Genomic DNA, 15,883 nt, shown 5'->3' with positions numbered 1-15,883 from the left:
AAAAAGATGTTTGATCACGATACTTTTATTTTGAAAACAGTGGCTGTGGGCAAAATGTCTTACATTGATACGAAGAGTTCAGATGCAAAAGCCTCTAAAGTGCCATCTGAAATTTTCTTCTAGAATGAGTTTTATCAAGCTTGTATATTTAAGCTCAGCAATTTCACTTAAATGGCAATGAAAATAACCTATTAATTGTAATTTAAGTGAAATTACTGAACTTAAATGTACGAGCTTGATAAAAATGATCATTCTAGAAGAAAATTTCAGATGGCACTTAGAGGCTTTTGCATCTGAACTCTTCATATATATATATATATATATATATATATATATATATATATATATATATATATATATATATATATATAGATCTATAGATCTGTATATCTATTATATACAGAAATAAATAAACTACATGGGGAAAAAAATAAATTAAAAAAATAATGTTTACTCAAGAGACTTTTATTTTGAAAATTGTCTGTGTTTGTGCTTTCTGTGGCGACTATAGTAGCAAAGTGATCACTTATACTTTCGTTTGCTGAAAACATGGCTTTTCAGTGTCAGAGGGACAGTTATTTGCTGGAGGTATGCGACATTTTCTGATTTTAAGACATTTGTAGCGCCAGAACAGTGTATGAAGAGCATTAAGTTACCTGAATGTGTGAACACAGTGTTTTAATGACAGCACATGTCCAGCAGTGACAGCTGCAGAGATTGTACTTCTCTGCATACAGTTCATGTATAATTATTACACATGTTGATTTGATATTAATCAAGAGAGTATGTTTGATATTGTGTAAAAATGCATTTGTCACTTCAGGAATATTTAGGTCAGCTACATACATTCAAACCAAAAAGTCAATGTCCTTTTTGTTTGTCCACTTGCCTTTTACAGTTTGACACGTCTGTCGTGTCTTGCGTGCCTGCAGAATTAAAACTAGAGAATAATGGGAAAAAAGAAAAGCTGAAGGGTTTTAATGTGAATCTGAAAGACACTATTCTGTTTCCAGAGGGTGGAGGACAGGTAACTTCTCTTTCTCTAATGTCATACAATGCTGGTAACTAGACACAATGTTTGAACAATCCCTAAATATATATGTTTTTATAGCATGAACTTGATTTGAGATTGATGTCTTTTCATCATTCCCAGCCTGATGATCATGGGACTGTCGGAGGTGTCCCAGTCCTGCGTGTGGTGAGACAGGGTCCAGAGGCTGTGCATTTCATCAGCTCTGCCCTGGAGGAGGGTCAGGAGGTCCACATCAAACTGGACTGGGAGCGGCGGTTTGACCACATGCAGCAGCATTCGGGTGAGGAAGGAAGGAATGTGTTTGGGACAACCAAAACCTGACATATGAAATAAAATATTAGTGGAAAAGAACAGTTTATTTAGACAAAATATAAACTTTTAAAAAACATTTGCTAGCTTTTATGGGTCATATACTATGATGTAGGAGAATATAAAGCTCATATGAAGCTTGAAGAGGGGAAAAAACACCTCATTTGTATTCAGATGTCCAAACTGAGCAAAATATGCAATTTGGTGCTGTTGCTAATATTCATATGGTGAAATTCTGGTAGCTTGTAATATAGCAATAGCAGACTACTTGCATAAAATGCATGTATAATTTAAATATAAGTTGTAATAGTTGTATGATCAAACCTCATTAGTTTTCATTGTGGAAGCAAAATATATAATGCAATGCAATAAATTATGATTGAGCGATAAAAATAAAAGTATTGCACACTGAAAATAAAATAAAAGTTCCTCAATAGCCTGATAGATCATATTTGATACTCACATTTCAACATGATTTTTCTAAAAGATTATGTATGGATAATCAAGTAAACCCAACTGGCTTCAGTCCAGTAAATACTACTAAAAATATAAAAGCTATTCTTACAGTTATATTCACAATTTCACAACAAAACATTACAACACGTGTACCATGATCTAACAGGGGGATGGTTTTAGAATGTTTTTACAATTATACTAAAAGTATAACATCATTAGATTGTACAACCATTACAATCACGTTGATAATTTAGAGAACTAATAAAGTTGTGTGTCAAATATGATACAGTAGGATTTCTAGAATTAAATAAAGCTCAAACTGATTTTATCTCATACATGTTGTCTTTATTCTTTAAAGGTCAGCACTTGATCACAGCTTTAGCTGAGACAATGTTTGGATACAAAACTACCTCTTGGTAAGAGCTTTAGTAGGATCTATTAAATGACTCTAAAATAAATTAGATTATCAAATGTTAAAGCATGCTGGTTATGAAATGATACAGGGAGTTGGGACGTCAGCGGAGCAGCATAGAGCTGGACACAGCCTCGGTGAAGCCCGGAGAAATGGACGCTTTGGAGGCTGCTGTGAATGAGAAAATTCGTGCACACATTCCAGTCACTGTCAACCTTCTGTCCATTGATGATCCAGCTGTGGAGAAGGCATGTGTGCATCTTCACAAATCTAGTCTTTATTAGAAATCTCAAATACTACATTTACCTAAGCAGGTACGTAAGAATCCAAGTCAAATCTAATCAGGCTTTAAAACGGCAGATATCTTCTGATTCCCAACAAAACATGTTACAACATTATACACTGTACATTGTAGAGCCCAAAGTCATGTGAATATATATATATATATAGAATGTATATATGGAATATAGAATGACTGAATTATCTTCAGTATTTCAGTGAATAATTTTCAGTAATTCAATGCAGTAATGATGAATAGATTAACATAGATATAACACAACATATCATACACACTGCCCGCCTCCAAAAAATTCACTCTTTGGATTTAAACAGGCAAATGCATAAGAGTCTATGATTGGATCTTTATTGCAGTGATTATTATGTTATATGTTTGGCAACAGTTCTTCTAACCCTAATTGATGGAGTGTGTTGCTTTTCATTTCTTAAACAACCGTGTAGGAAGACACATCATGGCCATATTTCAGGATGACAATGCCAAGATTCATCAGGCTCAAACTGTGAAAGAATGGTTAGGAAGGATTATGAAGAATCATTTTCACACATGAATCGGCTCCTCTGAGTCCTGCAATAATGATCCAATCATTGACTCTTAAGCATTTGCCTATTTAAATCCAAAAAGTGACTTATTTTTTTGGCCAGGCAGTGTATTATCTGTCATGTTCAAAACTTAAAACTATAATATGCACTGTCGTTCGAAAGTTTGGGTTTGTTAAGATTTTTTATTTTTTTGAAAGAAGTCTCATGCTCACAAGGCTTCTTTTATTTGATAAAAAATAATAATAATACAATATGCTGATTTGGTGCTCAAGATGCATTGCTTATAATCAATGTTGAAAACAGTTGTGCTGCTTAATAGTTTAGTGAAAACCATGATACATTTTTGTTCACGATTTTTTGATTACCATCATAAATGTCTTTACTGTCACATTTGATTAACTTTTTTTTAACAGGTAAGAAGCCGTGGTCTTCCTGACGACCATGCTGGGCCCATCAGGATCATTGACATTGAGGGCGTAGACGCCAACATGTGCTGTGGGACTCATGTGTCCAACCTCAGTCACCTACAGGTCAGTCCTTCTGTCCTTGTCTAGCACAATTTAGGTCATCTGATCTCCCAACTTAACCTGTCAGCCATAGTCTTAGTATATTATTCAGTGATGTTCTGCTGTTTAATCACTCAAAAATTGTGTTTACATGCTCATTAGATTATAAAGATTTTGGGGACTGAAAAAGGGAAGAAGAACAAAACCAACTTGATTTTCATAGCGGGCAACAGAGTGCTAAAGTATGCTGAGAAGAGTTACAACATTGAAAAATCTCTGACCGTCCTCCTCAAGTGAGTTATTCTCCTTTGAATCAGGTGACCTGTCTGCTTCTCCTCGACAAACTAACGTTTGTTCGTGTGATCTATTAGGACAGGGGCTGATGAGCATGTTGATGCCGTGGACAAGATACAGAAGACGGTCAAACGTCTTCAGAAGGTAAGCTACTGTAGAACAACAAGTCAACAATGATTAATTTTTCACTTTAACAATTATTAATCATTACCCTGTTCCTGTGACAGAGTAATCTTACTATCCTGAGGGATATGGCTGTTCTGATAGCGCAGAACTTCAAAAACAAAACGGACAGAGGAAACTTCTTCAGCTTACACAAGTGCGTGCTTAACTTCTCCTGTTAAAGTCTTATATCTGAGTGAAACAGCTTCTCGAACAAGATAAAATGTAGGGCGGGGCTTGATGTTGTCCACCGGGTATGGATTGGATCAGTGGTTGGTTGTGATTTACGATTGTGTTCCTAGTCCCTGCTAGGAAGTTATTTTGATTAAAGATTGCAAGGATATATGAATTTTAAATCAAATCATTTATAATAAAACTGCAATATTCAATAATTTATCAATTTCAGGGTATGTTTACACGACAGCGATGTACTAAAAACGGAAACGTTTTTTCCTTTGTGTTTTTCACGTACAGACGACATCTTTGTCAAAACAATCCCGTTCACAAGGATCCACGAAAACAACTAAAAAACGCTGTATTCTGCTGCCAGGCCAGTAGTTGGCGATGTCACTTTGTAAAGAAACACTACGTGTATATAAAACTGAACACATAATGCGCATGACGTCATCGCTTTCACCAATGCACATTTTTGTAATTTACATGGAGACAATAATGGTATCAATGGTAAACTTGGGTTTTCAGGCCCCCAAAACACCATTGTCATGTAAATGATTGGCCAAAACGCATAAAAAGTTTTCCGTTTTAGTTGAAACCTGTGTCTTGTAAACAGCCCCTTAATTTCATGGTGACTTTAAAGGTTTATGAGGGAATAAAATCAGCAAGAAATGCCGTTCTCAACCCATCCTACTTCCATGACCTGATGTAATTCCAGATAAAACAAGATATTCAACATGAAAATATCAGGGCAACATTGAAAAGTTCAGTCCATTTATCGACTTTTCTGCCTTTTGGTGATATTTTCACAGCAAAGATGGTGATAATGAGTTCATGAACATCATCGCAAATGAAATTGGATTTCAGGTGAACCACATCTTTTATCCCTGGAATAGAATGTATGTGCAGTGTTATTCACAGATGCCCATTCTGGAGATTGACACGTAGTTTGCACTCTCACTGCTGTGCTTGTGTAGGACACAGTGATCTTCCTGACCGTGGGTGAGGAGAAGGGTGCAGGACTGTTCCTGCTCGCAGGGCCTGAGAATATCGTCACTGAAGTGGGACCTCGGTAAGACCAATACTAATTTAAGTCTTTTCATGCTGGCAATTTTTTGTAACCCTGTTAAAGGGATAGTTCACTCAAAAAATGAAAATTCTGTCATTAATTACTCACCCTCATGTCATTCCAAACCGACATGAAAGCTCTCAGATTTCATCAAAAAGATCTTCATTTGTGTTCCAAAGATGAACAAAAGTCTTACGGGTTTGAAACAACATGAGGGTGAGTAATTAATGACAGAATTTTCATTTTTTGGCATATGAAATAATTTTTTTTCTAAAATGGAACAATTTATTGAACCATTTTTTTCAAAAAAGTTTGGCTAATGTGTTTTTGTTGAGCATCATATTTGATGCATCAGGCTTCATATACACTCACCTAAAGGATTATTAGGAACACCTGTTCAATTTCTCATTAATGCAATTATCTAATCAACCAATCACATGGCAGTTGCTTCAATGCATTTAGGGGTGTGGTCCTGGTCAAGACAATCTCCTGAACTCCAAACTGAATGTCAGAATGGGAAAGAAAGGTGATTTAAGCAATTTTGAGCGTGGCATGGTTGTTGGTGCCAGACGGGCCGGTCTGAGTATTTCACAATCTGCTCAGTTACTGGGATTTTCACGCACAACCATTTCTAGGGTTTACAAAGAATGGTGTGAAAAGGGAAAAACATCCAGTATGCGGCAGTCCTGTGGGCGAAAATGCCTTGTTGATGCTAGAGGTCAGAGGAGAATGGGCCGACTGATTCAAGCTGATAGAAGAGCAACTTTGACTGAAATAACCACTCGTTACAACCGAGGTATGCAGCAAAGCATTTGTGAAGCCACAACACGCACAACCTTGAGGCGGATGGGCTACAACAGCAGAAGACCCCACCGGGTACCACTCATCTCCACTACAAATAGGAAAAAGAGGCTACAATTTGCACGAGCTCACCAAAATTGGACAGTTGAAGACTGGAAAAATGTTGCCTGGTCTGATGAGTCTCGATTTCTGTTGAGACATTCAGATGGTAGAGTCAGAATTTGGCGTAAACAGAATGAGAACATGGATCCATCATGCCTTGTTACCACTGTGCAGGCTGGTGGTGGTGGTGTAATGGTGTGGGGGATGTTTTCTTGGCACACTTTAGGCCCCTTAGTGCCAATTGGGCATCGTTTAAATGCCACGGCCTACCTGAGCATTGTTTCTGACCATGTCCATCCCTTTATGACCACCATGTACCCATCCTCTGATGGCTACTTCCAGCAGGATAATGCACCATGTCACAAAGCTCGAATCATTTCAAATTGGTTTCTTGAACATGACAATGAGTTCACTGTACTAAAATGGCCCCCACAGTCACCAGATCTCAACCCAATAGAGCATCTTTGGGATGTGGTGGAACGGGAGCTTCGTGCCCTGGATGTGCATCCCACAAATCTCCATCAACTGCAAGATGCTATCCTATCAATATGGGCCAACATTTCTAAAGAATGCTTTCAGCACCTTGTTGAATCAATGCCACGTAGAATTAAGGCAGTTCTGAAGGCGAAAGGGGGTCAAACACAGTATTAGTATGGTGTTCCTAATAATCCTTACACGAGGAGGAAAAAAATATGAAATTAATGCAGTTGCTGATATTTACAGTTTATGGCAAAAACGTAAGAGTATATAACAGACTACTTGAATAAAATCCATATAAATATCAGTCGTCACTTTATATCTCCCAGTAATATGTTATTGAGATGATATTAAAGTGCTTAGTTTTATGACAAAAGCTATTTAGTTTTTATTGTGAAACCAAAACATATAATGCAATGCAATACAAAGATAATTGTGAGATGAACAAATAAATGTTCCTCAAAAGCCTGAACCATATTTGATGCATACATTTTAGCATAATTAAAAAATCTTTATATATATATCTTTATCTTTTTATGGTCATCTTGAAATATTACTAACAATTTAAAAGTGATTCTTATGTTTACTTCATAAATCAGAAAAGAGTTCACAGCAAAAAGACATGTGTACCACGATTATTCTAAAAGGTTGTTTACCTGTTAAAAATGTATAAACTATCAGTCAGACAACAGAAGGCATGTAGTCGATTGTGTACAACAGGGTTTTCACCAATTTAATAATTTAGAGGCCTTAGAAAAAGTGGCAACTTAATCTGGCCAAGGACCGCCCACTCGTGACTACCATATCTTAAATACTTGATGCCACAATAATAGAAAAGAATTCAAATTACAGTAACATGTTTCACAGCTTGAAACATGCACCACATTTACAGACAAAACTAAGGGGGAATAAAAAAAAGCAGCATTTACCATGCTTCCGTCTTATTTACTGTCTACAACTTTTGTTGCTTCTGCTAATATCCCTTAGCTTTAGAAGGATTTACACTGCCTGTCAAGAGAATGATCCTGTAATAAATCAAAGTGAATTGTTGCATGCAGAATTATGTTGTGTAGTGATGCTTCCAGTAGGTGCCACTCTTCTGAATGAAATGCTCCCCTGTTGGTGTCATGATGTGTAGAGTGTCAGAGCTGCTGCAGGGTAAAGGAGCTGGAAAGGCTGGACGTTACCAGGGTAAAGCCAACAGTCTGGTGAAGAGGGCAGAGGCTGAGTCCTTATTGCGGGAGCATAGCTGCAAACTCACCGCTGGAGAGGAGTAAAACAACCGCAGACACATGCTGACATACAGGTGCATTGATGATGATCCAGACTCTGTCTACACTGAACATGTGCAGCAAGCGCGTCAAAACTAGATAGTGTCGTGAGTTGCAAGGACACTGTCTAAATGGAAGCGCACAAAACTTCATTTTACACCTTTAGTTGATAGATGCTCCATTTCTACTTTTGATGCACTACATAAGTGTCACAGTCACGTTCAGTTTGTTTTACGTTCTTGGACTTTCTGTTTTGTTTACATTCATCATGTGTGTTTCTTGTTCTAGTTTCCCGCCACACATCAGTCACCATGGAGACCAACACCAATCATCACTGACTCATCATCACTGTGTATTTAAGTTCCTCATTGTTCTCACTTCAGTGTCCGGTAATGTTCGTCACATTTTTACATGCTGTCTCGCATGTTGGCTGTATGTTAAATAAACCTTGTGATGTATATTCATCATCTTCATCACTTTCTACTGTAAGTACTCCAGACAATTAATTCCTGTCCATCCATAGTGATTTATAAATGTTAATTATTTCTTTCTCCCCTCCCCTTTTTTGTTGGTTCATGTTATGTTTTTTTTTTTTTTGTCTCAGGCCTTCAAATGTAAATAATTTTATTAGAAATAATGATCTTATACATAAAAGCCAGTATGTATAATGCATTATAAAAGTATTTATAATGTGTGTTAAATAACCCATGCAAGTTCAGTTTTTATACTAATTGATTTTTGTTGAAAACAAAGTAGGAGCCGAAATGATACTGTTAAGCTTACAGCTGATTTAGAGAGAGTGTAAATTGGAGTTTTACTGTATCTATGAGGTTTTTTTTTTTCTTTGTTAATTTGAAGTAATGCACTCCCTTCAGAAATCTCCATATTGCTCATGATTTGTTGATTATTTGTCAGCTGTTGGACTGGTTCTTAATAAAGATTGACAGAAAATACTGAATTAAATGTATCTCATTTTATTGTGGGAAGGATATGAATAAGATATTGGGACAGCAGCTCTAATCTAAATACACTGTTTTAAATCATCGGGCTGCATTAAATTATGTGCTATTCTTCAGAAGATGATATGATCATTTTTATTTGTGTGTGAATTATCCCTTTAAAGTCACAAAATAGGGATGGGAAATCAGTGTGTACATTTAGGCCCTTACACCTGGTATTCAGATGCACTTTGATCGATCTGATCACAAGTGGATGACGCTAAATATGAGTGTAAATGGGGTGTAAAATGTTTTGAGCTTGTCCACTTTCAACCACGTAGTCGAAAACTCATTTTAGCGGATTGCTTTCATAGTGTGAACGCTCGTGTGGCCGAATGCGTTCCGACAGCCAAAAAAGACCGCCTACTTCACCATAAACATTATGGAAAGCCAGATGGGATTTAAACTTTGCTTGCTGAAGACCCAAGTTTGGTTTGAAGATGAAAAACATACCAAGCTCAATGTTCTCTCACCATTCCTGATTTCTAACACGCACTCACAACTGGTCTTGCAACTGTCAGAGCAGAAATGAAAGCTGATGCTTATGTTTTTCTGTCATCTCTGGGCATGTTCATTTGTAAACTGCACAAGCTTATTTTGTCCATTAGATTGAAAGATCTGAAAAAACCCATACAACCCACTCTCCCCTCATCAAGACAGAAATGGTTGAAAGTGGACAAAAGAGATGGATTGTGTAACCGAGAATGTGTCTCCCTCGACTACTTGAGATCCAATTGACCAAAACTCATCTTAATACCAGGTTTAAACAGGGCCATAGTGCCAAACCGTTTCGGTCTTAGGGATTCCTAGTAGTTTTATTTTACAGGGCTGGTGATCACCAGAAGTAAAGCTGGTTGAAGACTGAAAATGTTCAATACTTTAGGTTGCTAAACACATGACTCACTCATATCCTACTGTACCACAAAACTTGTGATAATCTTCAAATGCATATAGTTTTTGAGGTAATGGCTGTACACAGTGCATATCAAATGAAGAGCATGCTTGACTCACACCTCGTTTTCTTGAAGATGATTTGGTTCATCGGATGGATAGTTGATGTTAAATGCTTTTGTGTACTTAATATTGCATCTAGAACTCTGTATTTTAAATGCAGCATGCAATTTTAATGACCACATGAATTTGGCTTACTGAATTGCACACTTTGCCATACACATTATAGATTTCTTTTTAAAATGTAACCTAAAAAAATGCAAGTGAAAAGAAAATGTTTTCAGAGTTTTATTTTTAAAAAAGACCTAAAGACTTTCCAAAAAAATAGAATATTACAGAAAATACATCCAAAGAAGTACACATCTTAGATAGGACAAAATTTGTCATCCTATATATACTGTAGTATATTTTATTATTTCAGTTCTCAAAAAAGAACTTACTTCTTTGTCAAATACCAGACCTTTTCATCTAGATCCAAAAGCACTAAGGGGACATTTACACGACAACAATGTACTAAAAACTGAAACGTTTTTCCTTTGTGTTGTTTCACGTACAGACGACAACCTTGTCAAAATGATCCCGTTCACATGGATCCCCGAAAATGGTTAAAAATGCTGTATTCTGCTGCCAGGCCAGTAGTTGGCGATGTCACTTTTTTAAAGAAACACTACGCGATGACATCACCGTTTTCACACATTTGTGTTTTTGTAGTTTACTTGGAGACGATAACAGTATCGTTTTCAGCCCCCAAAATGCGTTGTCGTGTAAATGAACGGCCAAAACGCGTAAAAAGTTTTCTATTTTTAGTTGCAAATGGTGTCGTGTAAACGGCCCCTAAGATATAAAATTAGAAATTCTAAAATTCACTTACACAACACATTATCATAAACAGTACAATATAGCAGTGTTTAACTTAAACTAATTATCTGCATCCCTCAGTTAGAAAACACAGTTAAACAGGCAAGTTGTTGATCAGTTAGTGTTCCTTCGACTGATGGGATGAACTGGAAAATGTGCTAGTCTGAAATACTGTAAATAGTTGTGCAGTTGCTTACAGTCTTGTACAGTTCTTTCCCAGCTTAAAGCTGTTTCTTGCTTTGTAAACCGAGGGCTCCGGACACGCAGTACGGGATGATACTGACCGTGGCCAGGGGAACAGTGGCACTCTTGCAGAAAGACAGCAGGTAGAAGAGAGCAGCCGTGTGTGTGGGAGGCTTGATGGAATCGAAGAGATGCAGAAGAAACAGAGAGGCGACGATGCAGGAGATCCTGACGCGAGCGCTGCTGCTCTTCTTGCTTTCCGTGTACAGTGGGGAGTGAAGGCCGAGTCCCAGCCCGAACAGGGTGCCCATGTTCCTCAACAGGCTGGCGAACGGTGTGCTGTCCAAATGGACCCAGGCTGGATTGACGCACCACTTCTGGGCTTTCTCAAGGGTCCAGAGCAGATCCACACCCAGAGCTTTCAGGAGCACGTACAAGCCCACCGCAAACGAGAGCAGGAACAGAGTGACGTTGAAGTAATGCTTTAGACTGGCACTGTAGATCCATTTCTGTCTGTTGAAAGCCTCCGCAACAATCATGCCTGTAAAGAACACAAATAAATAAGTTAAGACTATTACACATTTCTTTTGTGCTCCAGTGGCTCAACGGGCATATAACGTAATTGCAATGTGTTAATGTTAAAAGAAGGCTCACTGCTGCATTCTGTATTAAAAATACAGTAAAAACAGTTATATTGTGAAAAATGATTACAATTTATGTGTTCCAGGCTATTTGAATATATTTTAAAGCTGAATTTTCAGCATCATTACTCCAGTCTTCGTCACACGATCCTTCAGAAATCATTCTAATATGCCGATTTGCTGCTCAATATCAAATTGTATTGGTGCTCAATTATTATTAATAATAGTTCTGTTGAAAAACGTCTTTGCTACTTATTTTGTGAAAACCATGAGACATTTTTTCAGGATTCTTTGATGAATGGAAAGCTTACATTTGAAATAGAAATCGTTTGTAACATTATAAATGTCGTTACTGTCACTTTTCATCAATTTAATGTGTTCTTGCTGAATAAACATATTAATGTCTTTTCTTTAATCTTTCTGATCCCAAACTTTTGAATGGTAGTCTATCACAGGTTCCACAAAAATATTAAGCAACAAAAAATGTTTTTAACATTGATAATAATTAGAAATGTTTCACTAAACCAGCATATCAGAATGATTTCTGAAAGGTCATGTGACACTGAGTAATGATGCTGAAAATTCAGCTTTGCATCACAGGAATAAATTACATTTTTAAATATATTCAAATAGAAAACAGTCATTTTAAATTGTAATAATATTTCACAATATTTTTACTGCATTTTTGATCAAATAAATGCAGCTTTAATGAGTATAAGAGACTTCTTTCAAAAACATTAAATCGTTTTTATTCCAAACTAGAAATGCCAAGGTCGTGGGTTCAATTCAAAGGAAAAGTGCAATATGAAGCACTCAGATCCAAAAAACAAAACTACTTTTAAGTAGACAATTTTAAGTTTCATCTATTGATGATGGTTTTGTGAGATTCCTACCTGAAATAACGCCTGCGAAAACCTGATGGGGGAAATGAGCTGCGATGAAGACTCGAGAGAGACATACACAGACCTGGACCGTCCAGAAGAGTGTCCAAAGTGAACCACGCAAGTATCTGAAACAAGTTTAAGTTTTAATTTAAGTTTAAATGTACTGCAGAAGCAACAATCTATTTTGAAACGAGCTTCTGATGATGCGAAAGTAACCTAATTATGCTAAAGATTGACTTACAGGCTCTTGGACGGTGATTTCTTCTCTTTGCTCAGCATTATGGCGAGGATGGAGGTGACCAATGCGTAGTAAACACCAGCAGCGCCCATAGCGTGACCAGATGGACTGCCTGCATCAAGAAGCAGAGAAGTGATCAAAGTGGTCTTTTGATGTATGATGAAACAGGTTTTAGGAGGACAAGTGTGGTACTTCTAGAAGAGGAAGACGCACCTGGGCCAGTCTCACAGGTCATGGGATACTGTTCAATATGTGGCGCTGAGCTGTTGATGTAGTAGGAAGTCTCGTGGATCCACCAGTATGGACGTTCTCCAAACAGGATCCTTGAATAGATGAATCAACAGTCATTTTTTTTGTCAGTTAATGATTTCATTTGATTCATTTTTGGCTTTGCTTACCATTTGAATACCAAATTGAGCCAATCTCCTATCACAGCCACCCAAATGAGCTTGATGCCGACTGATTCTTTCAAATGGAACCAGATGGGAAAGAAGATGAAGAAGGTGTTCCTCAGATCTGCCGCAAAGGAGACGAAAAGAAACCATCCTTGGGCGTCTTTGTAATGGGTCTGCAGGTATTGGGTGCTACTCACCCCGAACCCGTGCACTGTATCCATCACAGCATTCATGTTGTAGAGCTAGTCAAGAGTGATAGTCTTCCACCACCTGCCTGTGGTTTTTATACAAGCAGGCCCACCACCACAACGCATGGACAAACCGATCTTTGAACCTTGCACATGTGTAATAAAACACAGAGTGGAACAGAAAAAAAAACGCTAGAGTTAAGAGCGTGTTTGTCCTGTCAGAAGAGATAACGCACAAACAAGTTCAGGAGAAAAAGGACATAGAAAAGACGTAACAGTGAATCATTGAACTCTTCTGCGACCTCAAAAACACATACGGGCTCAGTCAACATCTGTAATTGGATTTTGTTTTATATATATCTGTTATAATTATTACAAGTCTACATCTATTTGCACAATTTATAAAATAATAGGTTATGCGTGGTTCTTACAATTAAGTAAAACATTATTTATTACACTCACCGGCCACTTTATTAGGTACACTAGTTTGGACCTCCTTTAGCCTTCAGAATTGCCTTGTTTTCTCATGGCGTAGATTCAACAAGGTGCTGGAAACATTCCTCCAAGATTTTGGTCCATTTTGGCATGATAACATCACACAGTTGCTGCAGATTTGTCGGCTGCACATCCATGATGTGGATCTCCTGTTCCACCACATCCCAAAGGTGCTCAATTGGACTGAGATCTTTTGACTGTGGAGGCCATTTGAGTATAGTTAACTCACTGTTTGAGATGATTTGAGCTTTGTGATATTATCCTGCTAGAAGTAGCCATCAGAAGATGGTACACTGTAGACATAAAGGGTCAGCAACAATGCTCAGGTAGGCTGTTGCATTTAAAAATGCTTAATTGGTACTAAAGGGCCCAAAGAGTTCCAAGAAAATACCCCTCACATGCACCATTACACCACCATTAGCCTGAACCGCTGACAAGGGATGATGAATACGTGCTTCATGTTGTTTACTCCAAATTCTGACCCTATATCAGAGCTAGACTCATCAAACCAGGCAATCGTAGCCTCGGTTTCCTCAGTTGTTCTTCTGCTGCTGTAGTCCGTCTGCTTTAAGGTTTGACGTGTTGTGCGTTCAGAGAAGCTCTTCTGCACGGTTGTAATGAACCAGTCTGGTCATTCTCCTCTGACCTCTGGCATCAACAAGACATTTTCCCCACCGAACTGTCGCTCACTAGATATTTTCTCTTTTTCGGACCATTCTCTGTGAACCCAGAGAGATGAGTGTACCTAATAATGTGGCGGGAGAGTGTATATGTTACATTAAGAAAATTATAGCACCATAAGATTTGCATTACAATATTATTTCCCCTAGGCATATATTTTTTAAATGTAATTAAAAAATTTCAATTTTCAATTTAAAATGTACTTTTAAGTATTGCATTTTGTTTTTCTATTTAAATCCACGTAAATTAAAGGCTGCATTGCAAATACCACCTTAAAGGAAAAATACTTTACACTGTACTTTTTTTGTTTGTTTATTTTTTATTATTTTTTATTTATTTTATTTTGCAGTCCATTTGACTTTCTTTTTTTGCCAAAACAAACATGTGTTGTAATTAATCTATAGGCATACGTCATTTTGACTTCTGAGAAACTAGGGCAAAATTTCCCACAAACATGAAGGGGAATCCTGTTCAGAAGATAATCTCAGAGCTGTGGGAACCTATCACTCAAAGACAGGCATTCATTTGGCTGCTTACATAAGCAGTTTCTGATTTGCATTGAATTGCTTGTTTACATGTGTGTTAAATAAGTAAATGATTCATTAAGTTGATCTGTAATGCAAAATGACAAGCTAAACTGCAATCAGGTTTTTTCTTGCTGATATTTGAGATGTTTGTTCATCCTTCAATTATATTTTCCTTGATCAAATATATTTACATCTAACAAAATTGATAGATAGATATATATGTCAAGAAAGTGTGAGTGGTGTTTGCTGGTACACAACTCTTTGAAATGAAGTTTTGTATCCTATGGGTGCGTCTGAAATCGCATACTGAGTAGATACTACCAGGGATGTCGTTAGGCCTATTTTAGGGGGGCTGAAGAAGCTACCCCAAAATGTTCCTAAGCCCCCCTAAATGATAATAAGAACAACAATAACAATTCGATTTATCAATAACCATATCCTCATTCATATTTAGACGCAACAAATGATATATCCAGCTACAAAAAATAGCCGAAAAGTCGGAAGTTGGACAGAAGTACAAAGAGTCGTAATGCTGCCAACTCTCACGCATTCACCGTGAGACACACGCAATTGACACTTTTCACACGCTCTCACGCCACACATCCATTTCTCTCACCCACAGAAAAATCGCGAAGCAAAGGGGACACGGAGACCGACAGACTAGACAGAGCAGGTTACTTATGATATAAAAGAATCTCCGCTCTCAGATTCTGTCAATTTTATTACGAAATTCAAACAATAAATACCGTTTTGGCGTTTGTAAATGTTACGCGACAGATCCCTAGCGCACGTGAACCGATCATCTCTAGGTAATAGTAAAAAAACACAAACACTGTTGAAAGATACAGTAGTAGGCTACAACTTACCGAAATGTATATTCCTCATACATAATATCGATCAATCAGTGTTTTTTATCAGCGTGAAGAGGTCAATAGCTGGAG

General features: G+C 37.4%; 2 protein-coding genes across 2 annotated transcripts; one reads left to right on the top strand and one right to left on the bottom strand.

Annotated features, from left to right (window-relative positions):
- Positions 1-491: 491 nt before the first annotated feature.
- On the top strand, positions 492-8,866 carry aarsd1 (alanyl-tRNA synthetase domain containing 1). Its single transcript, XM_079851692.1, has 13 exons — positions 492-588; positions 899-1,027; positions 1,154-1,313; positions 2,157-2,214; positions 2,302-2,458; positions 3,461-3,577; positions 3,716-3,846; positions 3,925-3,991; positions 4,075-4,166; positions 4,996-5,050; positions 5,161-5,255; positions 7,771-7,938; positions 8,192-8,866. Exons 1-12 carry the CDS (start codon positions 550-552, stop codon positions 7,907-7,909), a joined length of 1,239 nt encoding a protein of 412 aa, XP_079707818.1. The 5' UTR covers positions 492-549; the 3' UTR covers positions 7,910-7,938; positions 8,192-8,866.
- Positions 8,867-10,007: 1,141 nt separating this feature from the next.
- g6pc1a.2 (glucose-6-phosphatase catalytic subunit 1a, tandem duplicate 2) lies at positions 10,008-13,413 on the bottom strand. Its single transcript, XM_079851700.1, has 5 exons — positions 13,055-13,413; positions 12,870-12,979; positions 12,660-12,768; positions 12,428-12,543; positions 10,008-11,434 (listed from the first exon to the last, which is right to left on the bottom strand). Exons 1-5 carry the CDS (start codon positions 13,282-13,284, stop codon positions 10,932-10,934), a joined length of 1,068 nt encoding a protein of 355 aa, XP_079707826.1. The 5' UTR covers positions 13,285-13,413; the 3' UTR covers positions 10,008-10,931.
- Between the last annotated feature and the right edge of the window lie 2,470 nt (positions 13,414-15,883).

The sequence above is a fragment of the Squalius cephalus genome, assembly GCF_949319135.1.
Source record: "Squalius cephalus genome assembly, chromosome: 19".
Taxonomy (NCBI): Eukaryota; Metazoa; Chordata; class Actinopteri; order Cypriniformes; family Leuciscidae; genus Squalius; species Squalius cephalus.
Note: the sequence above shows the minus strand (reverse complement) of the source record. Positions and strands in the feature narration are given on the sequence as shown.